The sequence below is a fragment of the Erithacus rubecula genome, assembly GCF_903797595.1.
Source record: "Erithacus rubecula genome assembly, chromosome: 1".
NCBI classification, from domain to species: domain Eukaryota; kingdom Metazoa; phylum Chordata; class Aves; order Passeriformes; family Muscicapidae; genus Erithacus; species Erithacus rubecula.
Genome location: NC_136658.1, coordinates 19,808,914 through 19,836,361, shown reverse-complemented (window position 1 = coordinate 19,836,361; position 27,448 = coordinate 19,808,914). Strand labels below are relative to the sequence as shown.

Sequence of the window (27,448 nt, the reverse complement as noted above, 5' to 3'; positions counted from 1 at the left end):
CAGTCATTTGGGCACCACCTTCCCTCCAACCAAATCAACCCAAAATTCCTAAAGGAATTATTTCAACAGGAGCAGTGAATATCCTCACCTTGCCCAATTCCTTTCTTTCTAGGCATGGGCAGAATCATGATTCACCCATTTAGGAAAAAGAGGATGGTGACATACACACAGAGGATCACATTTGATTGCATATTACTAATGATGGAAAATGGCAACTTCAAATAGAGCTGTAATTTCAAATACAGTAGTTTTCAAACTTAACCGTGGTCTTGAGGATCAAAGTGGGATGTCTGTGGCATTGTACCAAGACATGTAGCTTGCTGTGTACAGTAGCTCTGTAAAGGATCACAGATGGTTTGTGGTGGTGAGAAGACCCTGCTCTTAAGGACTGCACTTGTACTTGCAGAATTCCACCTTAAAAGTAATTGGACGTCTCTGTAGCTCAGAGAAGGTTTGCTAAGCAATGACACACTGCACTTGGATCTGAAAACATAACATCTGGAAGCCAAATGTTAGAGGCAATATAAAAGGACCAGCCCAACAAACCAGAGGCGCACTTCTAAGCCAGGAACATCTTCAGGATGGACATTTTCCTTCTCTGTGTCTTCCTGCCTCTGGTGACTGTGGCATGGGGCCAGTACAGTGACTATTACTATGGTCCCTATAATTATGGAGATAATGATGAATGGGTCAATGTGTACCGGCAAGGTTTCAACTTCCAGTGCCCACATGGGCAGGTGATCGTGGCCGTCAGAAGTGTCTTCAGCAAGAAGGAAGGCTCTGACAGACTGTGGAACTATGCCTGCATGCCAGCATCCCAGAGCCTCGGTGAGCCGACAGAGTGCTGGTGGGAAGAGATCAACAGGGCAGGAACCGAATGGTAGGATAACCCCAACCATCCCTGGAGGGCACAGCCCTGACCGCCCCTGTGGAATGCGGGTCCTAATGCTGCGGTCAGAGCAATGCAAATGCATATGAATGCCCTGATAACCAGCCGGCTTTGCTGCCTTCACTGTCATTAATCACAATGCATGGGAGCTGATCAGCATCACATCTGTCTTCTCTGTAGCAATTTCTTGCTGGAGGGTGTCAGTGTCTTTTAGTCTTTCAAAACCTCAGATGTGAAGTGGTTCGGTCTTGCTATTGTTTCAATGATAAGGAAAATGAGGCAAGCACTTGCGGGGAGGAGAGCATAAAGTCCCTCTTGAAAAGTCACATTGAATCAGTGACTAAACTGGGAAACAAATTGCAAAACTGCTCGCTCCATCCTCATGCACTTATCACTAGAAAAATAATTTCTGTATTGCACTGGCTCTTTGATTTATGTTTTTATTGCTAAGCTTTTTGGCTTAGGCATAGATAAATGCTGTTTTCAAGTTGAGCTGTTATCACAGGAGCCAAAAATCTATGCTAACAAGCAATGATGGTGGCATATATTTCTGCATGGTGGTAGCAGAAGATCATGCTAATTCCCTCATGCTGTTAGTTTGCTTAACTAAATGTTACATTTTCCATCAGCTTTGGAGGCAAAGGTGATCACATTATATAGCCACAATGATTTCTAGAAATAAGTATATTGTTTCATATTTGGGCAGAATACCCATTATTTAATTATTTTCTGGGTTTTTTTTCATGAAATTGGAAACAGAGTTTTGGACAACTCTGGGATTGAAAGATTCTTTGGACAGAATGAAATGCATATAGGAATGAGTATTTTCAAATACTTTAAATGGTTTTATCCCAGAAATTGGAATGGGATTTTTTGAATTTTGTTATATGGGAATAGGTTAGCAATGAAATGTGAAGTTTCTGCTTTTTAAATTATTCAAAATTTTGTTCTGAATTATTCATACTCTTTCATTTACCACGTGACACATGCCTATGGCTGATGCAATTGTTAGGGGAAAAAATGATTGACCCTATGTTTAATTTTGGAATAAGAATTGAAAAAAAGGGGGAGAGCTGCAAAACAGGCAAAAAGAACACATTGTGATAATCCTGGATGACTTCTTCATTTTTTTATACATTGATGCACTTTGTATTTATTGCATAATAATTTTGAATTAGACATTCATTTGTTCAAAATAAATTTATTATTCTCTTTCTAAGAATCCCTGCCTGCAACTGCTCAAGTTCACTTCTTACAAACAGGATACTGTATAAGTCTATACAGAACATTTTCTTCTGTTATGTAACCATTCATCACCATGTTCTGTGTGCTTAGCATGACTACATCCACAGTGTATTATCTGAATCTTTTCTTTCACCTCTTAAAAAATCTTTTCACTCTTTGTTGCCTACTTTTTTCCTATAGCAAACTATATTCCTATATATTTCTTCTTCAACCCCTCTTTAATTGTTTAATTGTTAATCTCTGTTTGTCTCCCTTTACTAGTTTTTGGAGTTTTTTTCAGTATTTCTTCACTAGTCTTCCTTCCTCCCTTCCTCCCTCCCTCCCTCCCTCCCTCCCTCCCTCCCTCCCTCCCTCCCTCCCTCCCTCCCTCCCTCCCTCCCTCCCTCCCTCCCTCCCTCCCTCCCTCCCTCCCTCCTCCCTCCCTCCCTCCCTCCCTCCCTCCCTCCCTCCCTCCCTCCCTCCCTCCCTCCCTCCCTCCCTCCCTCCCTCCCTCCCTCCCTCCCTCCCTCCCTCCCTTCCTCCCTTCCTCCCTTCCTCCCTTCCTCCCTTCCTCCCTTCCTCCCTTCCTCCCTTCCTTCCTTCCTTCCTTCCTTCCTTCCTTCCTTCCTTCCTTCCTTCCTTCCTTCCTTCCTTCCTTCCTTCCTTCCTTCCTTCCTTCCTTCCTTCCTCCCTTCCTCCCTTCCTCCCTTCCTCCCTTCCTCCCTTCCTCCCTTCCTCCCTTCCTCCCTTCCTTCCTCCCTCCCTGACTAAAGTCAAAGTCTAGGCCAGTGTAACCTCTAATTAATGTGATGGCATAGAAATATCCTGGGGGACTTTTGAGAATCCTGCCTTCTCTCTTGGCATTTTTATTTCCCATAGGTGCTCCTCTTCTCTCTCTCTTCCACACTCACCTCAGTGCTATTTGGAGCCATCCTCAATTTTAAAAAGATTCACTCAATAATCAAGTGGGACCACAAATATGAGCTACCATCTGCACCAGTAGCCCCTGTTTGGCCAACTCTCTTCCATGCTGATCTCCCAGTAAACCAATCTGCTGGTGAGCAATAAGTCATTTTCATATCAGCTGACACAGCACTCTGCTGGACTTGCTAATTCATTTCCCAGCCTTGAAAGATGGATTAAAACATTCCCTCTTCAGCTCTGTGTCACAGAGCATTCTGTCTCCCCTTGCACACCACATCCAGGGATATTCAATTGCTTGCACCACCAGTAACTACAAGTCTGCCAAGCTTTTGCTAAAATTTTGCAGAATCAATTAGGTCAGAAAAGACTTTAAATTGTTGAGTCCAACCTATGACTGAACATCACCAGGTCAACTGAGTGCCACATGCCACACATCTGGTCTGTCCTTAAACACTTCCAGGGAGTGTGAACTCCACCACCTGTCCAAGCTGTGGGCTTCCAGCTTTTCCAGGAGTATGCTGTGGGAGCCAGTGCCAAAGGCTGCTGCTCTGCTGCAATTGAGGCTGTTCATTCTTTGCCCTACCTTCACTGAACAATGAGAACAAGTTTACTGCATCCTTTTGTAAAATCTCTTTACTTAATAATAGACAACAGCTATGCCTTTCCCTCACCCACACACTTTCACCCATGCTTTTGCTTTCAGGTAGAACACACCACCATTCTTCTAGTTCTCCTCTGGAGGTTTCATATTCTAATACTCTTAAGCAAGCATTGATCATACCTACAGCTCTTCCCTGAATTCCCTCCGGTTTCTCAGCCAGAACCCTAGTCAGAAAATCTATTCTGGCAGAAACACCAAAAAATAACCTTTGACAAATTATGCTTATGGCATTTCAAATTTCAAATGGTGATTTTCAAATTACCACTCTTGACAGCTATGCACTTGCACAATAGAGACAAACTCAAGAGAGGTTTCTTTTGAAAAGATAATAAACAAAGAAAAAGCTAAAGAGAGAAAATGCAGAGGGAATATAAAAGAGAGAACAAAGTGTCTCCAACTCATTATTTTCTTTGGCCTTTAGTATTTGGGGCAAAATGACAGAAATGGATGGGGGACCACAGGGACAAGAGAGTTGGGAGTAAGAGAGAATCATTGGCTGAGCTTCCTGGTAAGTTTACATCCTTCACTAACACTAGAGATTATACAGACTTAGACAATCAAACCATAAAACTTCGAATATTTCAGATATTAAAGAACTCTTCAACAGAAAGAAGACAATGACATGGTTCCACATTAGGCATCTAATGCCTAATAATGCTTAGTTCATGACCTTTGCCTCCTTTCAGGATCAATGGAGAGACCAGGGGGCAGACTCATGATGACCAATCCCCTCTGACAGCTACTTAGAATTACCTAGTGGCATTTCAGAATATACCTAACTATGGTGTTGCACTGCATAAATGCATTGCTGAAGATAATCATATATGTCCATACACTTCTGAAGAGATTATGTGCATTTGTGTTTTGCTAAAAGGACATAAAAAGCTTGTGAACCTGTTGCAAGACTCAAAGGGGAAATTGTGGTAATAGATTGGATCAGATGATCAGGAATGCCTTCTCAGCCTCATTAATCTGTGAACATGTTTAAAGTTAAGTACATGTACAAAGGCTTTGCTGAATCTGTTTCAACACTTTATTCCTTCAGATTAAGGTTAGCTATCTGCTAACCAAGATGACATTTAACAGAGAGAGCAACTAGGGGCAAGAACCAGTTCCTGGATAATTTGGAAATTATTACTCCATGTCTGGAGTTGGGAAAAGTCTCCAGAGCATGCCCTGATTCTGCAGTCCTATTAAATTTTATGCTGCAGCTTCTCAAAGAATCCTGTCTTTTCAGGGAGCACAAATTTTATGTTCTTATCTCCATTTGTACTGGAGAAACTTTTACCTTGCTTAAATATTTCACCACCTAAGGTCTGAGTGACTGAGACTGTTCTTCACTGCTTTGTTGAATGCTACAGAGTTGTCTCTACAGACCAGTCTCTGAACAAGGGTTTTAAGAAATCCTTTCTTTTCTTGCCTGAAAACTATAACACCAAACGACAGGGCTCACACAAACAAAGGAACAAAAGCTTGCAAATGAAGACAAGCAACTCTTCTCTCCAGGAAACTAAGTTCAATTTAGACCACATGATACTGATGAAACCATGCCACATCTTCAATATACTCCCAGTTAGCTGTAAAGCAAAAAGGAGAAGCATTTTCAGCCAAGAGCTATTTACTACATGTTTACTGCCTCTTTTCCTTGTTTAGATTTCTGAGAAAGTGTTTAGATGGGACTTGAAAAAAACACACAACTAGATTTTTCCTTCCCATTCCCATTCTTTGTCCACAAACTAGGTGGGCAGACAGACTACTGAGCAAAGGATCCTCCCATTCAGGCTCTGGCACCACACCTTGGTATATCAGTAGGAACTATTTTTGCTTCCAATCTCTGACCAATCCCAAATTTCAAATCTTAGGCTGTATTACCCAAACCAAATAATCCATCTGCTCTTTGAAAATGTTCCCATTTGTACTATCTACACAAACAAGTTAATTTTCTTCAGAGCCTTAAGTTTATGTTAAAGGATTAGTGTTACAAGTCCATTTAGCACAGCTGCAATGGACTGAATCCAATGGGAGCATCTGAGGAGAAAAGGAATGTTTCTGTAGAAAAGGAGGTCTCATCAGCTACTGTCAAGAAGAAATCAACAGGGTGAAAATGGCCTTGCCTTCACTTGGTCAGGCAGAAAAAAGTAAGTCATGAATACCCCCTGAATGAAAGGAAATACTGCTGAAGATGTTACTGAGGTTGCCTTTGGCATATGGAAGTCCTAACAACATGTACCAGCACTGCACAACAGATGGGGAAGACTCCTTGGAGAATTGGCTCTTGGAGACTGACATGGCCTAATCAAACACATAAAAGTTGTTCCCTCTGTCTGGGTGCCAGAGTTGCAAATGTCCTGAGCCTGACCTCAACCTCCTATGTCTCTCCATTCTGTAATAGACTGACCATTGAACTAGCTCTCATCTTGCAATTAATCCAGTCACACAGAGGGGAAGATACTCCACCAGGCTAACTCAGGAAAGCAGTATAGGGCCTTCCCTCCACAGGGACATGGAATGATGCTCTCAGGTTATCGCGTTATTTGGAACAAATCACCCTCAATGCAGCAGGACCCAGTGGCTACTGAGCTGTGAGTCAGCCTCTGCATGTCTCTAGAGAGCTTCAGGGAGCATGATCACAATCAGTGCAGGAGGAATTCAGTGCAGGCTCTAACAGCACCACTTCCTGCAAATTGACTTGGGCTCCCCTGGGCAGATTAGTAGTGAGCAGGTTTCCTCTTTGGGCTCTCATGCTCAGGATAACATTGTGCTGATGTACTTGAGGAACACGGGGACTCAAAGGGAGGTTTACCACACAGCATTAGATGGGGCAAAAGACTCTGAGGTTTTGCTTGGTGGAGAGCAAAATTAAGATGCAGGCATAAGTATGAAGTATCACCAAAACTAATTTCATTGCTCAAAACAATTCTATTGTTGTAAGCAATGTTTGTATGCAGTCTGGCAGACAGCACTTGGCTACTGAGGTTGTTATTGATGTTCACAAATAATGTGGCACAATTCAAGAGAATCTATAGGGTGAAACAGGTCATTCATGGATCCAAAATTCACGTATGCATTTTGGGTGGGCTTGTTTCATACCAGCCCTTCTTTAGTCTCACAGATAAAAGTTCACCAGTGAAGAAAAAAGGCAGTTCTGACCTGAATTAAATCTGTAACATGGATGCATGCTTTGATTGCTTGCCATGACAGAATTCAACTGTACAAGACTCATTAACCAGCTCAGAAGAAGATTTGGCAGAGAAGAGGCTTTTCACAGGAATCACAGCAGGCCAGGAAAGTCTCAGATACCATTTCCCTGTTACTACACAGAACTTCTCCCATAATGAGGCATTATATGGAGCACTACAGTCATTTCCCACACCTGTACTCAAGTCAAGGGCAACTTCCCATTCAGGAGTACCTGATCTTCACCACCAATCTTCTCACTCCCCCCTAGCAGCCAGCTCACCGCCTCTTCTCCCAGTACCAGATCCAAAAGGCAATGCTTCACACTTCGCAACTTGAGCCAACAAGAAAAAGAAAACCTATCCACTGCCAAGTTTAATCCCACACAGTCCCAGCCAGTTTCTCACGTTCTTCTGCATTCACTTTGTAAGAGCCATTTTCCTCTCTTCTTAGCAATGTCAGGATTTCAGAAGTAAGGAGAACCCAGCCACGTTAACTCTGAATACTGAACTACCCTTTATAGTAAAAGTGTTAAAAGGTGGGTCTTGTGAAAAAAGCATTGTTTTGGCTTGGCTATAAATCAAAGTTCCTGAATCACTAGTTTTTATTCACTCTACTTGCTTCAGGATTTGCTGTGACAAGAGTAGTGAATGCAATAGAGAAGGAAACAATTCTGAAATATTGTTTTGAGATTAGTGCACAGAGCAACTGCCTGAGAAGGTGTGTGGATAGGGGTTGATTGTTACTCTTAAAGAATTACTTTTTTACTTGTAGGAAAGTGGCCAGCTGGGAAAAGGAAAGAAGGAAATATTTTATATGAGCTCGCAAATAAGCACTCCCAGTTCTGAAAAGATGTCTTCATTTTTGAAGGAGTATCTGGATTTTACTTGAAAACTAGAAAGATTAAGGCAATGAATTTTACATTATCTCAAAGCTAAAGAAAAGTACTTCAACATCACTATTATCTTTCTTCTGCTAAACCTAATACTGAGTTTGAAGAACAGATTATAGGACCTTGTGTATGAGATAGAGGCAAAGAGAGAGAAGTGGACATGAGTTTTAAGGTGTATTTAGAATTTTATTTTGAATTATGTTTAAACAAAACCTCAGTTTAATTATAAAACATTACTTATGCCCAGGTATACTTTCCATCTAAGAAAGTAATTTTTAAGGCAACATCAATTATACTTTTTTAATCAAACTTATAATGAGAAGATAGAATCAGAATCAAAAATAACCACACCTTCCTAATATCTGGCACCCAAATATGAGTGCATGTAAACATATGAGTGTTATGTTAGCAAGGTTTGTTTCTCCATTCACTATAGAGAGAAGTGTCCATGAACAGCATCTCTTTCAAAATGAATAACAACTGGACAATATTATTAGAAAATAATGTATCAAGAAAAATAAAAACTATTGTAGGACAAAGGCAGTGGGGAAGAGGACAGGACTTCCCAGACTGAATGTGAGCAGGTGGGAAGAGACAAGAAGGAAGAACCTCCCACAAAGACAAGAATGAGCAGGAATATCAGATGCTGTTTGGTGGGGATGGGAAATTGCAGGGCAGTGTTGAGCTTCTGACAGAAATGCAGAGGAAATGGAGAAACCAAGTGCTCCCATTATTGCATCTATGCAAAAGAGCTAGAAAATCTCCCAGGGGAGTGAGGACTTGAGCAGTGCAAATGCAGGAAACTTGGAAAGGTGAGAGAAGGAAGATGAGGCACATGTTTGTTGCTATTTTATACAGTTCAATGTTCATCTTGCAACAGGTACAACCAATTCCCATATTGCTGTGTTTCAAGCATTCTTCCACCAGGGTAACACCAATCATCTGCAGCTATCCAATATGTTTACACAGAGTCTTAAGAATATGTTCCTATGGCCTATGTGCCAAAAACCAGAACAACTTCCTATCAAAGTCCTGCTCTTTCTGAGTGAAAGCTAGACTGCCATACTTGGTGTGATACCATGGCAACTCAGAGTCCCCATCACAACTGAGCTCTGGAGGTCCTTGAACGAGTCTCACAAAGCACAAGAAGTAGGTGTGGCCCCATCAACGTGGGAGATACAGGGACATAAACAAATGTAAACACTCTTGTCTGAGCAACAGAACGCAGCAGAAGAGACAGAGAAGAAACCCTTGAGTTCAAAAGTGGATGCTGAAAACTAGGCAAGGATATTCATCCCTGCACTGGACAAAATTGTTCAGTTTTTCAGCTTTTGCATAAAGACACTTCAGCCTCACACTGTCTTTGCAAGCACTAACACCCTTGTGCACAAGTGCATGACTTTCCAAACACCAAACTCCTCTAGATGATGTGTCTTCCCTGATGGGAACTTCGGGTCATTAAAATAAATCATGATGTCATTGAATGAAACTAAGGGAGAATTTTGGTATTTGTTAATCGTACAGTTAATTCTGGAAGTGTCTTTCGGATATATCATTGTAATTGATTTTATAAAATAGCAGAGAAAGTTTGCTGCAGGTTTTCCTTGATGAAAGGAAAAGAAAGAAAAGGAAAAGGATGGAAGAAACAGCATTCCTGTAATTTTCACGATAGGGAAACAATGAGTCCGGGAGGGTGCTTGAGAGAATGAGCACTCAATGGCTGAACTAATGACCTGTCTGTTTTCATGAGCTCCTTGTCTTTAGCCTCCAAGAAGCAAGCTATTCACACTGATTACCACTTGAATTACTTTGGGTATCAGTGTTAAGGTCTTACAGAATGTGCAGATAGAGGGAGGCATGCATGCTTTGAGACCTATTCTGCCTGAAGGCAGTGATTCGCACGTATGATAGTATTACTGAGCACACAGGAAGCATGAAGCAGCAGATTTTTCTTTTGAAAATCCAGTCATAAAATTTATGTGAGTCTTGAAATTACATAACACCTGAATCGCAGTTCTCCTTAAGTGATTGCTATCAAATAATGATTTTATCATAAGCCTAAATGTTTTTAATAAATAATCCCTTCCCCTAGGGACACATAGTTGCAAAAGAAAATAAAGAAGTTAATTAACATATTTTATAAAATAGCTTCTCAAACTTCTTTTTTTTTTTTTTTTTTTTTTCGGTGGTAGAGAAGTAGTTAAAAAGCTTAGTTCAATAAAGCCCAAATTCTCAAACACCAACAGTTAAAGACAAAAATATTAATGGACTATTTTGAAGTCAGTCTCATGATTTGTGAACAGTTGAGAATACCAACACCAAAACAATCTTTCGTAGTTAGCATGCTAGAATGATTAAATACTTCAGCCTGATTAATCAGTTTTAAGTGCAACATAAATGTTAAGAGATCAGTTAACTACTGCTGCTTTCTCTTAGAAATTAATTATTCTACCCACAGCAAGAGCAAACAGTGCTTCTCAGCACAAAGCCAAACCCTTAACTTGCACTCTCTATCAAAAATGTTAATACTGTTTTGAGAAATGTTTGATACTATCAAGGAATCTAACACCATGTTTTCCTTGTGTGCTCTCTTCTTTCCCTCCATTATTAGGTATCAAACCTGCTCTAACAATGGGCTGGTGGCTGGTTTCCAGAGTCAGTATTTTCCGTCGGTGCTGGACCGTGAATGGCAATTTTACTGCTGCCGCTACAGCCGGAGGTGCCCGTACTCCTGCTGGTGAGTCCAGGCAGACACCAAACCTCTGAGCCTCTTCCCCCAGCTCTGCCTGTAAATGTCTGGCTGCTTGACCTGTCAGAAACCTTGCCTGAAAAAGAGTTAACTGTGCTTTATGGAGCTAAGCATGTAATTTCCAGTTTGCTACAGGATTCTTAAGGATGCAAGGCTAAGGGAAGAGAATGAGAGTGCAGATATAGTGAACAGCTCAATGCAGCAGCAGGCCCTCAATAAACAGGTTGGGTGATAAGCAACAGACTAGCTGTGCTGGAAACCATGACAGAAGTCTCCAAAGTGCAATGATATTTTCCCACTATAAATCCAGCACATTTACTGAAGCAGGAGCATATATGTGCTACACATTTATGCCACAATACAAACTTACAAGAATGAACTTATACCACTTACCTCAGAAAAAATGTTAATAGTGCATATTACTATGTTTCCTCTCTCAAAACTGTTTAAAGTCAGAATGAGCTACGGATCATAAACCCAAAACTCAGCAGAGTACCACAACTGGTACTGGCAACTTAATGGAGACTGTGGAAAAATTAGTTATGCATGCCAAGCTTCCCAGTCTCTCTAAAACACACCACAGGTGTGGTTTCTCTAAATGGAAACCAAAGACAGGAGCAGACTGTGTAGGGGCATCTCACATTGCTCTTATCCATTCTGTTCAAGAGAACTCATAATTTTATGCCCCAGGGTTACATTCAGCTTCAATTTAACTATTTTCAGTGATAAAAAAGAATAATCTGTTTGCATTTAAGGAAAAAAAAAAAAAAAAAGAAAAAGAAAGAAAGTCAACCTGTGCTTGAATACTTTTTCCCAGACCTCAGCTTTGAAAGAAGCTTCCCATTGACATGCATACAAACTGTTTGTGTGCCTGTTGGTCTTACTTGGCTGGCTGGCTACTGGCCAAACACAACAGCACTGCCTCGCTTTTCATCCTTCAGTCTCCTTGCAGCCAGCAGGAAAATAAATGTTTTTGTTATTATTATTTTTAATGTCTTTGAGTTACAGGAACTCTGTAACAAAATCTTTGAACACTCTTCTGAACGTTCTTCTGCCTCCTTTTCCAGCAGACATTGCCTATGGATGTTCCCGACCTAGGGGTCTATTCACACACCTGCCCAGGCTCTTCCCTCTGAGGGAAACTCACTCAGACTTTCAAGCAGTTCTTCCAGTCTCTTGTACTCCTCTAATATTGCATATTTTTTCAGAGAGATGACGGAAATCTCTGACTTTTTTTTGTTATTGTTGACAGTTCTACTTCCCTCAGATGTTGTCTTGACAACTGGGAACAGTTTTGTTTCTGCAAATTGGCGTTCAGAGTAAGGCAAATCCTAATGTAAATGTTTGGGGTTACTAAAGCCTTTAGTTTTCATCTCAGCTGCACACAGACTCCTATACTGCCCTTATATTTCCAAAAGTGACAACACTCCATTTTTGTGCTTGGTTAAAAAGCCTTGTGCAGTTCACCTGCAGTTCCAAGCAGAAAAGGCAGCATTTCAAAAGCAGGTGAAGTATTTTTCTCTCTAAGCAGGGTAGAAATCCCATATACTCACATTCTTCTGGGAGGGGAGAGCTTTAAAACTGGTGGGAAGCTGTGTCACCAGCTTGTGAAAAGCTTCTGGTGCATAATTTGTGATTATGGGTTCATTAAAAAAAACATTCTGCTTTAGAGTTAGCAACGTGTATGTATATATAAGCTCTTTCCACACACAGTTATCCAAGTTAGGGTGTTAGGGTCTGGATGAACAGACAACTAGATGTGTTAAAATATGGTGGTTTAACAGGGTCAGAGGGAAGTGGTCAAAGGGTGATACCCTGCCTGGGTGTCTGTCCTGCTTAATATCTCTATCTATGACCTCGATGAGGCAACAGAGCACATGCTGGCCAAGTCTGCATATGACACCAAACTAGAGGGTGCAGCTGACATGCTTGAGGGCAGGACTGCCAAGCAGTGGCATGTAAAAAAACTGCTTCTTCTATGAGGTCATTGAGGCTCCTTGGAGGCTTTCAAGACTGAACCAAATAAAAGCTGAGAATCCTGGTCTGACCTTGTGGTTGACCCTGTTTGGAGCAGAGAGCTGTAGCAGAGACTTTTTGAAGTCCCTTTTCACCAGTGTTATCCTGGGGTCCCTCATAGGAACATTTTATTACTGGAGGACCCACAGCATGCAGATAAAGTCTCTCCTCCAAAACAGTGGTCTCTTTTCTATCATCTGCTAGGAATGGTTTCTTTTCTGGTTTACTCTTTCCCTGCCTAGGCAGTGTAGTAGTACTCTGGATGAGTACAGGTTGTTATGGTGACATATAACCAACAAGAACTTCACCAGGGAATTGTGAAATTCCATGCTTTGGACTCACTTTTACTTGTGAAGTCACAGATGTGACTTGTCTGAATTGTTAAGTTTCAGTGTCCAGGGTACAGAAACCAAACTTCCCATGCCCTAAGATCAGGAGATCTCACTCACAACCTTTCATTGGCATTTCCAAGTTCTTGCCACAAGACTTTGTTCACACATCATGCTTCTGGTCTGTGTCTTGCACTTGTTAAGATGCACTTGACAGAAAGAATATTTTTCCAAACAAACTGCAAAGTAGTTCTGGGCTACCATTGTATATGCATGTAAGACACAACAAAAATGTGTGTATATAGTACATCATTATTTATTGCAGTTTCTGCCCCAAACTATAATAGTATTTGCTCTGTTCCAGAAACTCTTTGTTAATAAAATAACTGTGGAGAAATGGCAATCAACATGCTGCTGACTCCTATTTTTTGGTCGAAGAGACTTATTTTCAGGCAAAGGTTTCTTTTAGTATGTGACTATGTGGAAAAGTAATCCCAGGAAAGTATGTAATGATGGTGGTACTTTGTGGATCATACACTACACAGGAAAATCCATGTTCAAAGAAAATCCACGCTGTAGAGTTTCTCAGCAGCCCTGACTTTTAATGTGCCATATATCCTTAAGTATGAAACCAGGTGTGGGCAGAAATGCATTTTTAAGAAACCTGAAGTCTGACAAAATTCTGTTTCAAATTAACTCTCACCTTGAGTATGTGATTCCTTCCTCCTCCAGTTGTCTCCATACAGGCCTCTCTGGTAAATATAAAAGCAGTAAAACAGCTGATCCTTAAGCAGGACTTCTCTTGTCTCTTCTGCTTCAGGAATACATTCCTTCTGAAATGTGATGACCCTACAATGAATAAAGATAGGTTTTTCTTAGGTGCATGAGCCATGCAACTGATTTGATAGAATTTGCCCTGGTTTTTACACCTAGAACACACCTCTGTTTTTTGAAAACTGCTTGTATTTATTGGAATACTAATTTATAATACCACCATGTTGATTGAAACGAACACTTTGCTTTTAGTTTGCTTAACAGAGTGACTGAAGTCAAATACAAGCAGAAGGACTTTATTCATTAGCGTTTATATCCTTACTCTTTGAATGCAGTAGTTCTGTTTCACAGCTCATCTTTTTGCCATTAATTCCCAGTTTACCTCTGAAGTAAGCTCATATTGAAAATAAACTTACAAATATTTTCCAGTCTCATAGTTTTCTCATAGTTTAGCAGTTGCTTTGTAAATTCTTTTACAAATACTTAGCTTCCTTCTTCATCATGCCAAGACTTGTCACAGATTCTGCACATTTTTAACATACTGAAAATAATTGACATTCCTCACAGGAGGCAGAAAAGCTTTCTTTACCTGGCTAGGGAAAGCTACCACAGTAAAATTAACTGCGTGCTGATTTGCACCATAAAGAAAGCAAATCTATCACAGATGCAGAGACAGTGTCACTAAGTGGTCCCATTAGAGCTCTGATTTTTCTCTTTGCCAGGAAATGAAAGCTTTACTCCATACTCTGAAAACAAACACATGTCACAGAGCAGCCCCAAGTCTGCACCGACTGTTTATGGCTGTTTCCCTTCTCCAAACAAGGAGCAGTTCAAATGCCAGAAGGTCTGTCTGGAGCTGCGGCTGTTCTCTGTCATGGTGACATTGTCCAGGCAACAATTACATTTTCCAAGAGTTAGGGAGTTTAAAGTACTTATTTGTTTTCCTGATTCAACCTGCCACACAAGACATTTAAAATTATGTGATCCTATACAGGTTTCTCAGAGATAACCAGTAGCAGAGATACAAATCCAAGAGGCAAACTCAGGATAGATGTCAGGGAAACTTGCAGTTCTGGACAACCCAATTCCCACTCCACCCCTAATTCCTCCTTTTTCCATTTTTAAAAATGTATTTAACTGTTGGGGAGGGTAATTTTTTTTTTTTTTTTTTTTAAGTATTACCCATTAAACACAACCTAACATATCAATCTGCAGGACCATCTTCCAGAGACATTTTAGCAGAAACTTTTGATCTGACATTGGAAATCTGGCCAAGTAATTTTGGACGTATCTTTCTTAAGCAACAGGCACATGCTGCCTTGAGCTGTCTGCTGCTGCTTGTACCTGCACTGCATGGGCTTGTGCAGGCCTGGAAGAACTTTGCTCCCTCTGTGCTCCCTCGTGGCTCCTCAGCCCTGGGAGGGCCTGTGGCTTGCAGTGCAACACAGTGGAAACACAGGAGCAGTGGTGTGCCTGTGTGAACGTATGGGCTCAGAGCCTGGAGCCTGAACTGCACCCCAAAACATGACATGGCCACACAAGAGAACTTCTCATCTCTAGAGGAGCTCCAGGACACCTCTAGTTCCCTGGCAGCCTGGCAATCTGGGATCTATACTCAGAGCAGTTGACAGAATTTCTGTAGACAGCTTACTAAGACCTTCTCAGGCTTTTCAGCATAGGAAGGATTTTGAAAAGCAGATCACCACTGTCTCCCAGCTGGAGGGAGAGTTGAAATTGATTAAGGAGACATATAGTTCTCATGTTCACTGAATGTAACTTGTAGGCCTTGTGGCACTTGTAAACAACATCTGAAAGTAAGGCCATTCAGGGGACACTCCTTGCCCTCAAATGGCAGAAAGTTTATGTCAAAGCCTATGCTTTCCTCTTGAAATGGAACAGCTCTTTCCTTTGGCTGTCACACTGTTAGAGGTAGAGTTCGGAGATGATGAGGGAAATGAATGTTAAAGAGAAGCTATTCATCTTGTTAACACTGTAGTTGCACAAGAAGTGAACAGTGTAAGATATTCCAAAACTATGTACTTACTTTCAGGGAATGTCTATTCCACAATTGGAGCAAAAAACTGTTCTACCACTGACTATCTCTCATGTTTTAAAAGACTCATTTTTTTTTGTCTGCTTGGCATCTGAAAGGAAGGCATACCCACAGTTCTCATTTATTTCTTTAATTAGAATGCTGTACATACTAAGGCCATTGGTGTGACTTGATCTTCTTATCAGTAAATAATAGACTCATAATAACTATTTCTGAAGTCAATTGTTAAGAGAGTGCCACAGATCACTGTAGATAAATACAAAACATTCTTCTCAGTGCTAAATGAGTAACTCTGTTTTCTATTAATCTCTACCATAGCAATTCTTCACCATGGAAAATAAACAACACAGCTGTTTTCAGATTAAAATAAAAACAACTGTAACCCTGGTAAAGATTTAATTCCTTTTTTTTCAATACATATCCTACCCTGAGCAAGATTTATAGGATTATACTGAAATACATTAGGAAAACACGTGGATGGTTGGAGCAATGTAAATCACTGAAAAGATTAACTGTTCCACATCAACTCTATTCTAGCTAAAAATGCCAATGTGAAAATAACCTTTTTCTGGCAACTTTTCCTGCTGTCTCACACACAGGCCAAACTACTGATACCCCTTATCACAAGACTTTGTTTCCCAGTCTTTTACACAGAATTACTTTTTTTCTCCTCTCTTGACAATGCCACTGGTGTTTCAAGTGTCTTGTGCCCAAACATCATACACCTGATACTACCCAGTAGTAGATTTGAAAAGCTGAACCAGTTTCTGTTTTCTGTATTTTCTTGTAAACAGATTATACAGACTGAAAAGACTACCACTTGTTGAGGGTCTCACATTACTCTGTTCTCCCCTACAAGCCCTTCCCAAACTTAACACACCTGTGTGTGTATCTGGGTTTAATAAACAATTCCACTAAATGCACCCTGCTGACCCCTGCCCCTCAGTGTTTGTTTGGCACCAAATGACTCAGTACCTAGAACTCACAATTGCTGTAACACAGGTCTTCCCACAGCTGCTTTGCCAGCCTCTTTCCTAGGGCCCCTGTCACCAGCCCCAAACAGCAGCAGCTACTTTGGACACTTGGCAATTTCCAGGCTTCTTACTGCTCCCCTAGCTCAATTCTCTTTCTATGAGTTCAATGCCAGAAGTGCTTACAGGGTACTGTGAAGGCAACTGTGGATGGCTTTTCCCAAATGAAACATCCATGGGCAGGCAAATCCTCACTAACTAGAGCAAAGAGTGTCTCACACTCATTTCCTGACTCCTCCTGGGTACAAACCATGCATTGCCACACATGGCTTATAAATGCTGCCATGTTTGTGAATAAATTATGCATCTGTAGGGCCATGGTAGGTGGCTCACAAGTTGATATGCACTTTGTATTCATGAGTAAAAGATTTAACATTTTCAGTTAAGTACTTGATGACAAGACCAAGCTACAGGAAAACCTGAGGGAACCACTGTCCTGTGCCAGGCAGACCACCTTGGGATGACCCACAATGGCTGTCTTATATGACTTGTCTACCCTTCATGATGAGAAAATCACATACTGATTATCCCTACACATTAAACACTCGAGCAACTCTAAGTGCAGACTCATTTTGTGTGAATTACCCCCAGGATTCAAAAAATGGAGATAATAGAAAAGGAATGGGATACACCACAGAGCCCTGCTAAATGGACAATCAATTGCATTTCCTTCTAAAGCACATAGTGCAAGCCAGACAACTTTGAAATGCAGGGACTTAGGGGAATAGTTTCAGAAATGAGTACAGCAATCATCAAAGAGAAATGAATTAGACAGACCACACAGACTCATGTGAACTTTAACACTGCTGTCATAGCACTATTTGTGATTTTTCTCTCCAGAACAAAAGGAGTCAGTAGGCATGTGCCTATGAAGCAAGACACACTTCAGAGCAGTTCAACTCTCCAAATAATTTATTTTTGGTAATTGCATAGATTTGCTTTTTGAACATTTTTTAGCAGAGGAGCCTTAAGAGGCAGCATGGTAATGTGGAGAAGTTAATAGAGAGGGAGGGGAAGATGACAGCAGTTAGAAAGAAAAGAGAAGGAAGCTAAACAGAGACTCCCACTGTACTTAAAGAATGCAGAATAATACTGCATGCCTCTGCAAAAGGTCTGTCAGACCACAGCAACTCAGAAGTTGGTCATCATATTTTCTTTTCAACTGAGAGGCTCATGAAAGAAGTTCAAAGAACTGACTCTCAGTTCTGTTTCTGAGTAGGGCAAAAAGCAGCTTTTTAACCTTGTGTTGTGCACAGTCTCATCTGCCTAGCACATACTGCTGGTCAAGATTACAGAACATTTTCCTTGCTAAGTGCCAAACAGATGTTATGAAACACATTTAGTAGAACATATAAAAACACACGTCTTAGTGGTTTCTTATAATAATAGCTAAACAAAGTGTCAAGACCTGGAGCTGATGCGAGAATGCAAAATTAATTGCTGGTCCATAGCTGATCTTAATTTTTAAAACCTTCTATGACTCTGGAATTTCTGAAGATGCACTATCAGACACTCAGGCTTCAAATTAATAAAGTGAATATGGGGACTCTCCTCTGGCTGAGTGGGCAGTGTCCATGGCTTGTTCTCTTTCTCCTAGTCCGCAGTATCTGTCTGCATACCTGTGAAATACTGCTGTAATTTCTTACCAGCAGCAGAGTACTACAAGGGCTTTGCACATCCATGTGTGCTTGGTCAGAACTGAGACAACAGACACTGACCAGGCCTGATCTTCTGCTTCCCAAACACACGCTGGGATGGGTGTCCTTGTACTAAAACTCAGAATCTGTGTGATGACTGTCATGGCCAAAGGACAGGAAGCATGAGAACAAGATATGACTGACTTGAGGCTTTTATAAGGTCATGCTTGAGCTTCATATGCAGACACATTTTTCATTTGTCAAGGAAAAATGATTTGTTAGGAATGATATTCCAAATGAATGATCTTTCATATTAAAAAGCTGAATATGACCTTGAAAGCAACTTAATAGCCCAGAGTACCTCCATTTTCACGTAAAAGTTCTGCTTCTGATTTCCCCAACAGTTACAGGTTTGGCTTCAAATATACCCTGAGCATCTCATAAAAACTCAGACAGTGCTCGCTGGAAAGTGTTTGAATCACCTTAAAGCATCATTCAAGTACTGCTCCTGGGCTGAGTTAAGTCAGGAAAAGGTTGTCAGGATTTCTGTGAGAGTGTCTTAACCCTGTTAATCTCAATAGGAGTTGGGCTCCTTGTTTCCACAGGGACAGCATCTCCCTTACAGGCAACCTGATGCTTCTCTTTGCCATTTCAGAGTGAAGCTGACAACTCCAGTAGCAGCTCCTATGTAAAATGGTGTAATACAAGGAGTGCCAGGTTTCCATTCAGACTTCAAATATAATGTTGACAGAAAGCACTGGTCAAGCTTCCAGCCCTTTCCTGAACCTGCTCATTATCTGTAAAATGAATTACAGTATTACTTGCCTATTTCCCAGGGAAGCAGCAATTATAATTTCATTAATAATTTAAGAAGCACTTCGAGGTTCTCAGATAAAATACACTGCACAAATACTATCCCATATTTTTACATTATAAATTAAGCAGAAAGAGGAAACAACAGACTAATGGATTAATTGTTACATTCATTTAATATAATTCATAAATGGATAAATGCTTAGAGTCATTTGACTTGGCAACACTCACTGCAGTCTACAGCCACAAACCAAAGAGACTCACAAGAGCAAATACCTGCAATAAAGACGTAAGTAGTAGACAAGGTTTATCTTCTTGTTCAGATTGCTTTCATCCCAGAGCTGCAGATATATATACATATATTCCAGTACTGCACTTTGCTCTTTACTGTTCTAAAGTTGTTGAATTTTGTTCAAATAGCTGTCTGAATTAGCTGCATAGAGGCAAGTCTCAGGAGACTGTATCTTGTGGTGCTGTTAAGAAACAAGGACTTCCAAAGAAGCAGGAGAAATCTACTAATGGAGTTGTAGTCATTCAACTGGACTCTTCTATAAGACGGTGAATTATATTACCTTCTTTTTCCTTTATGTAAAGGTTAACAACAGAATACCCAGGACACTATGGAGAAGATATGGACATGATGATGTACACTTATGACTATTACATCCGTGGGGCAACCACAACTTTCTCTGCTGTGCACAGGTTTGGTTTTCATCTGTTTCACTAGAAATTTTTAAAAGTCTGTCTTTTTTATTTTCCCCCAGCAGTGCATATCTACACACCATCTGCTGTGGTACTCAGCATCACACTAGTAATTCTGAGGACAAAAGTTCACAGCATATATGATTCATTGTCCAGAGTGATGTATCAGGAGCAGGACATGCTGATGGGGATCGTTTGCTGTGTCCATTTGAGCACTGAAAAATACAGCAGTGGTAGATTAGGCTGAATCTGACCTTTACAAAGTACAACAGATCTTCAGGGTAGCTTCTCACCTGCCTCTAGTCAGAGCGTATTTCATTGAGCTCAGTAAAAACACTCTGTGCCTCCAGGAAATGAGGGACCTATTTTGGTCCACTTTTCTGTGGAAGCAGGGAATCTGCCAGCATGCAAACTTAAGACTATATGAACTGCAATTTGAATGCTTTAAACTGCCCAATCCATTTCAGCACAATTCTAACTGATTCAAGCCACTCCAGGAATTCAGGCAGTGTCGTGCACCTTGATCCCTTTCCAGAAAATGAGTTAACTACATTTTCTTGATCAGTCCCGGTCATTTCTTGGCATTTGCTAATCCTCTTGGGAGAAGCCCTACATCCAGTGAAGTCATAGTCATGCAAATAGATTCACAATTTTTCCATTCAGTTATAAAGGAATGTTTCTCACTTTTTACTATGCACAACAGCAAAGTTTTTAAATTGGAGTTTAACATAAATCCCACACTGTTGTCTGTCTAGGGCTACAGAGATCCTAACAGAGCAGGTTTAAGAAGAGTGTAAGCAGTCACTGAAATCTGATTGTGAGAGAGGGATCTTGATTCTTTCAAGCTGCCCTCTAATACATCAATCATGAGCTGATATCTTTTATTAGGCACCTCAGTCCAGTATATTAAAGCATTTGTTATCAAGCACAACACAGACAGCAAGGCAAGGTGTGCTGCACTGCTCTGCCAAGATGGGCTGCATGAGAAGGGGGAGAGAAGAGAGAAGTGGGAGTCAAGACATCAATATTTCAAGCCGTCTCTAACAACAGTCAAAGCAGCCAAAGTGTTTTTGTCACTGTAACACTCTCAGCTTGCCAAAGTGTACTAACCCTTAGATCCCTTAACCAAAAGTTCACCTAAAATAAGGAGGCTTTTCCAGAAGTGACAACAGGTTGTAAGGCTGCTGCAGATCCATAACTGTAATTTCCTGGCTAAAATACATTATCCTATTTATTACCAAATGGAAGCCATGTCTGCAAATTCTTCCTAGGAGTGGAAGAATAACTTTCAGATACTTGATTCAAAACTATTTTTTATTGCTTTAGGTAAAGAAATTACAAGGGACAGCCCCATTTAGGACTTTTAATCTTAAATATTCCCCAGTGCTATCCTTAATCCTTGTTCCTCATGGTTGTGGCAAAAAGTAGGGGAAATAAGGCAGACAGTGCATTCCCCTGCAGCTGGAATCCAGACTCCATTGGATGTGGACCAGGGTAAAGTCTGGAATCACAAGGACAAGCCTGGAAAACAAAGCAGCTGAGGTAGCCTATGCTTCTGAGCAGATTTCTGCCCCAGACTGTGGAAGGCAGCCTTCAGAACAGGGTGGCAGTGGGGCAGCTGGTCAGGAGCAAAGGCAGCATCATGGGAATGTACATCAGGAGTACAGGTTCCCACAGGACCACAGTGCCTAGAAGAGTAAGAAGCCACAAGCACACCTTTGACCTGTCTCTGCTCTGGTTACAGTCATACACCTGCAATAGTAGCAGTTTGAAACTACAGAGAAAGTATTTTGTAAATTGTAAACTTGAAGAGTTTTCTGCAACAATGAACTTTCTGGCCCTCTGGCTTCCAGAGCAACCAGAAACAATTTGTGTTGCCAAGAGAATGAAATGGAAAAAGATATCTTGTTACAACAGCTCAGAATTCAGATTCAGGCTGTAACACTCCTCCTGAGCAGTATGAATCACAAAAGTCAGCAAAATTCATCATCCTTAATGGTTCTTTGCAGCTCATGAGGCAGGACAGGAGCAGGAAAAGGTCTTCTGAGTCTCAGCCTGCATGGAAAATGTACATTCCCACTTGTCTATGTGAAAATTTTTAAATTAATTTCCAAGCACATTAAACTTGTGTACATATGATTTAGCTCATGATGGACAATGTTTTTGAGCTAAAAAGATGAAAAAAAAAAAAAAAAAAGCCTCTGAAAGTATTTCAGTTTAAGATGAATCACTTCAAACAGGTAATAAACTTGCAGAATCATATCTTCCCTTCCTACTTCCTAAGACATTGCATCACTGAGTCCACTGTTGATATAAGGATATTTGAGACAGCATGTAATGCTTGTGGCAAAGGATGTAGAAAGTTTAGAATGATGTTATCCCCATCAGCATTTCTGTAACCACTCTCTGTGAGTTTCCATGCCTGTGTATCAGGAATGAATGAAAGAGTTATTGTTGATCATCAAAGGTTTTAACTGCTCGATTGTGGAGAAAGGACTTCAGAAGTGGTTAGTATTTACATTTTCCAGTCTCATTTTAAAGAGCTCAAAAGGATAAAACAACTGTCTATAAAGCAAGGTAAAAGCAGCTGGAAAGAATCAGAAAAGGTCTGAAGTATCTCTGGAAACCCATTCAGGAGTGTGGTGATGACACTGATGCAGACAGGATAACCTAAGGACATAAATAAGGGAACATTAGCAGGAAAGGGCAGTATCTTTTGTTAGACAGGCTGATACAATCAGATTTCAGAGGACATGGGCTATGTGAAGCAGGCTGTAAACAACTGAAAGTGCCCACATACTCACACACATTGCAAACCCTCAGCAAAACAGCTTCCAAAATGAAACCCACAAACCAAACAACATAATACCTTCAGCCTCAGCTCTGAAACATGCCAAGTGATGATGGTATGGCTTCCTGGTGGAGCATTGTTACATGGCTGTGATCTGGTTGGATCAGTCTCCTGAGTCCAGAGATCACCACTGGAACACTCACAACCCAACCTGCAGCAAGTATCTTGGACAAGGAGAACAAAATACCAGGAGTTCTTGTTAAGAGCCACGGCTTGTCCTTCAGTCCTTCACTGTGTAGTACAAAAATAGCACATGCAGACTGTCATAAGCTCATTTCTTTCACAAAACTGTTCTCTGCTCCATTTATTTATGTGGTCCAGATAGCCTGTTATTTCTTAACTGCTCAGACATCATCACTGAAAAATAAATCAACAGTCAGATACCTGAACAGTAAAGCATGTTTGAAATGTCCAGAGAAGCTGGACATCCACCAAGCTCAACTGAGCTAAATTATAGGGTATTTAAGGTCCCTAATAAGTTTCATATGACCGATGAAAGAGGATTTTGTCAAACTCAATATGAATAGGAATTCACAGAATTTTTTAACTGAATTGGAAACAGATTATTCAACAATATTTGGAGATAAAAGAAATTTCTATATACATCAAAAATTCAAATCTGACAGCATATGACAGCTGGAAAGCAAAAGTGACAGTTCAGTATTGATTCCCAAAGCCAAGGAAAATACATGAATTTAGCAACTGGGAGGAGATGACACCTACAAACTGGTGTTAAGGATCTGCAAAGGCAAGTTCAGATATATTCTAAAGTATACCTCATAAGGCAATTCCTGATGGCATCTGCATCCCCATTGGTAAACTTGTAAGGGATCTACGAATTGAAACAGTTTGATAACTACTGAAATAAGCACAAAGCACTAATAGTACAAAGTAATTGCCTGCATCTTGAGAAGCTGGGCATATATGCTTGAGTTCAAACACAAGTAACAGGGGAATAAAAGGTAATATGCCATAAATGTGTCAACCATGTGCATATATGCTGGTGTCTGCACGTCCAAACTGAAGTGACAGCTTCAGAAATAATTCTCTTCCTGTATTTCAAAGCATGTTATTAATTCAGGTGACTAAAATACATTTCCTTTAAAGAGCTTGACTTTTAACTTCACAAATTCTATTTTAGAAAAGCTTCATCTAAGATTTTGAGCTAAAGGTCTCTCTGACAATGAGTGTTAACTTAGCAGACCTTAACTTTGACCAACATAATCCTGTTTTCCACAGAAGGGTCCTCTTTATGTTTTATTTCTCTTGGCAATTTAGTGACCAAAAGAGTAATAGCTGTCTTTGAAGAGCATGCACATAGACCAAATAAGGAATTCTTAAAATAAACCTAAAAATGAATCTTGCATTTCATTAACCTTTGGTAACAGTTTTATGAGGAAATTACAAATTTAAAACATCTAGGAAAGATCTAAAGAAAACCAAAGTCAAACACTATATAACTGTTACATCATCCTTGCTGATGAGCATGACACAGACCCAGTTCCAAATGACACTCAGTATAAATCTGTAATTTAATAGCACAGTAAATTTCCAATTAAGAAACCCCAGTTAAGGAAACCTGCAATGAGACATTTTATACCTATACCTAGAGAGCTTAAGAAATTAGTCTTGTTCCAGGACAAGGTCACCCAGTCACTGACACCAGGTAAGCACAGTTAATACCAAAATATGGGCTCAGGGGTCTCAGCACATTCCCAAGAAGCAGCAGTTTGGCACCAGTTAGGTACAGGAGTCTTAAAATACAAGCTCCTGTTAAATCACCCCAGCAACATTACCTGCCCCATGTCTCAACTTTAGAACAGTAGAATTCAAGCCTCCAGAAACCTCTTGAAGGACTATCCATTGTCAATAGAAATGACATCTGCCATCTGCAAGGACTGTAGTTTGGATCTAAATTCAAGTTAGCCAGTGTCAAGCAGCCTAAGTTCAATATTCCCTTCACAGCTGGACAGTACTTGATCCTCTCAACTCATGCCTATTTGTCAAAGAAAAATTTACTGCGAAATAAGCAAAAGTGGAAATTAAATTTGTAGCCTGTTGCCTGTGGACACTAAGTCACTGGCCTCCACTGTAGGTTTCCTATCACTCTCTTGAAAGAGAATACCACTCACAAACTGCAAAGAGCATAGACTCTCCTTACACTTGTAAATGTTACTCTTCCTTACATGTGATTTGATCAAGGATGAGAAGTGAATTTCATTTCTCTTACTGTTAATTCCTTCAGATCTTTATTAAGGGACACTCACTGTAAGACCTAGTAGCGAAACACATTAAAAAAAAAAAAAAAAGTGAAATTTGCTGTATGGAAAACTCCCCTCAGACACAGCTTAAAAATCACCCAAATACTTTTCACTTTTTCCACATTACTGAATAACATATGACATGACAACAACGTTTGACAGAATCATCCTTCTCCTCTTGGTCACTGATTAAAAGTCAATTCAGGACTGATCATCATCAGGATTCATTGTCTTCTGAAGGATACTCAGAGACTACTTATTCAGAGAGTTGATTTTCTTATCTTGTAAAGAAATGGGAGGCAATTGCAACTATCACACATATTTAATGTCCTTTTGGCTCTTAAAAACACAGAGCACTCAGATGAAAGGTAGCTAATGACAGACAGATGTTTTTGTTGCCATAATACCTGGTATAAAGTTATTCTTACTTGTGTAGCATCTTCTGCAGTTCTGGCTCACTAACACCTCTCTTGTCTCTCTTTCATGCAGGGATCGTCAGTGGAAATTTATTGTCTGCAGGATGACAGATTATGACTGCCCATTTCAAAATGTTTAAAAATATTGAGTGTACTTCACTTGGAAAGCTTGGGGACAGACAGGGTGGGATGAGGATTAGTGATTACAGAAGAAGGTCAGTTAGGTTCACAAAAAGTTACCATCAGCAGTCTGCTGAAGACACAATTATTTCCCTCTGGAGCTAATACATAAATTGCCAGTCCACATGCTCGCAACAGTGAATTCAGAGGACTCTTTCAAGCTGCACTGACAGTTGTACCCCCAACTAAATTTGCTTATGACATACATGTTTATGATACACAAATCTATGGCATATGCACAGTTACCTTTTTATATATACATGTAGCCATTCTAAACATGCACAATTTCCTTTCACATAGCAGCTTTATATAAATGGCTTCCCAGCAGAGCCACTCAGAATGAGGTAGAAACACACTATACACTTCCCAACATGCACTAGACTTTTCCTGTCTTCTACTTTGTACTTGGAACCAATCCAGTGACCTCTACCAGCTTCTCAGAGCTGGAAGTGTGCAGAAAATGTTATTGGGAGGTGTCTGATGGGCTGCATCTGGCATCACCTGTTAACAGCTGTCAGCATAATTCCACTGCAACAAAGGTCTGCCCACACGGGAGAATTCCAGATATTTACAACAGGAAGACAGCAATATCCAATAAAAAGGAGAGTAGATCCACCAATAAAAACACAAGTCTAACCCAGTTTTACTGAGAGTCTCTTTAATATTGTCTTAAAAAAACCTCTAACGGCAAAACTAACCAAAAACTCTGCTCTGGGCAAACCCAGGAGTAGGTCAGGCCACTCACTCTCAGTAAATATAGATGTCACATTCTTCAGAAATCTGATTTTCAGGTGGATTTTGTTTCCACTGTAGGTGCCTGTACAACATCCATCTTCCCTTGGTAATACATTCTTGGCTTAGAATAGACAAAGTTAGTGACTTAGATTCCTCCAGTTTGCAGATCCTATTGCCTATAAAGTATAAACTGACCATGTTTCAACACTGCACAGAACTAGTGCAGCTGCAGTCCAACAAGAAAGAACATTTATCTGTTTTAGGAAGATCTGAGGTAGGATCTTCACTCTAGAAAAAGCCAAAATTTAGGGTTCAGTTTCTTAGTTGATGAATTCAATGGTGAAGTTAGCAGTGGCTTTGGTGGTGCTGGCTCAAGGGCATGATGACTCCATGTGCCAGTTTAAGGCTGCAAGGCTTCATATGAAACAGTGGTGTCTGACAGTGAGTTTCCATATTCCAAGCATTTTTAGCATGTTTACAAGCATACCCTCTTGTCCAATAAAGGAATGATAGGTTTTGCTTTGCTGTAGCCTTGTTCTTTATTGATATTACTTACAACAACTTTTTAATTTGCACACAAACAAACCCTCTGTCACTCTCGGAGACCATGAAGGTGATTAGGGAGTTTTATGAGAGCCAGTTGATGAGATATGTAGGTAACAGTGAGAGAGAATTTGATAAGCTTAGGGAAGCTGGAGAAGTTTTGTTCGCTGGCACTGATAAACAGGCAAAAGAAGCCAAAGGAACTCCAAACAGTAAAGCACCAGAAGAAAAGGCATTTGTGCCAGGGAATGAATGGAAAAGGCTGTACACTAAAATTAGACACAGGAGGATCATCCCTGAGAACACCTGCTCTAGATGGAAATCCATCTCTGACACAACTTTATCTTGACTACTTAGGCTGCTCTTCATTCTGTGTGCACACCGTGGGCTTTTGAAGGCCTCTGAGGGGACAGTACAATATCATCTTAAGCTGGTTTAAATTTACAGACCCACAGGAAAGTGCAGTTCTGATCTCTTGTCCTGGAATTGCAGTGTCATATTTCCCACATCACAGAATCATTATGGTTGGAAAAGACCTCCAAGATCATTGAGTTCAACATGAGATGGAATGCCATCATGAGAACAACACCA

The 27,448-nt window shown here is 40.5% G+C and overlaps 1 protein-coding gene across 1 annotated transcript; it reads left to right on the top strand.

Moving 5' to 3' along the window:
• The first annotated feature begins 520 nt into the window (after positions 1 to 520).
• Positions 521 to 26,843, top strand: DPT (dermatopontin). The gene is made up of 4 exons (XM_079331405.1): positions 521 to 880; positions 10,379 to 10,504; positions 19,764 to 19,871; positions 25,473 to 26,843. Exons 1-4 carry the CDS (start codon positions 582 to 584, stop codon positions 25,537 to 25,539), a joined length of 600 nt encoding a protein of 199 aa, XP_079187531.1. The 5' UTR covers positions 521 to 581; the 3' UTR covers positions 25,540 to 26,843.
• Positions 26,844 to 27,448: the final 605 nt, after the last annotated feature.

What these genes read in the sequence shown, in the direction of transcription:
- DPT (XM_079331405.1), top strand. Translation starts at nt 582, where the DNA reads ATGGACATTTTCCTTCTCTGTGTCTTCCTGCCTCTGGTGACTGTGGCA. An exon ending in AACAGGGCAGGAACCGAATG is followed by an intron (nt 881 to 10,378) that starts GTAGGATAACCC and finishes CTCCATTATTAG; the next exon opens with GTATCAAACCTGCTCTAACA. An exon ending in AGGTGCCCGTACTCCTGCTG is followed by an intron (nt 10,505 to 19,763) that starts GTGAGTCCAGGC and finishes CTTTATGTAAAG; the next exon opens with GTTAACAACAGAATACCCAG.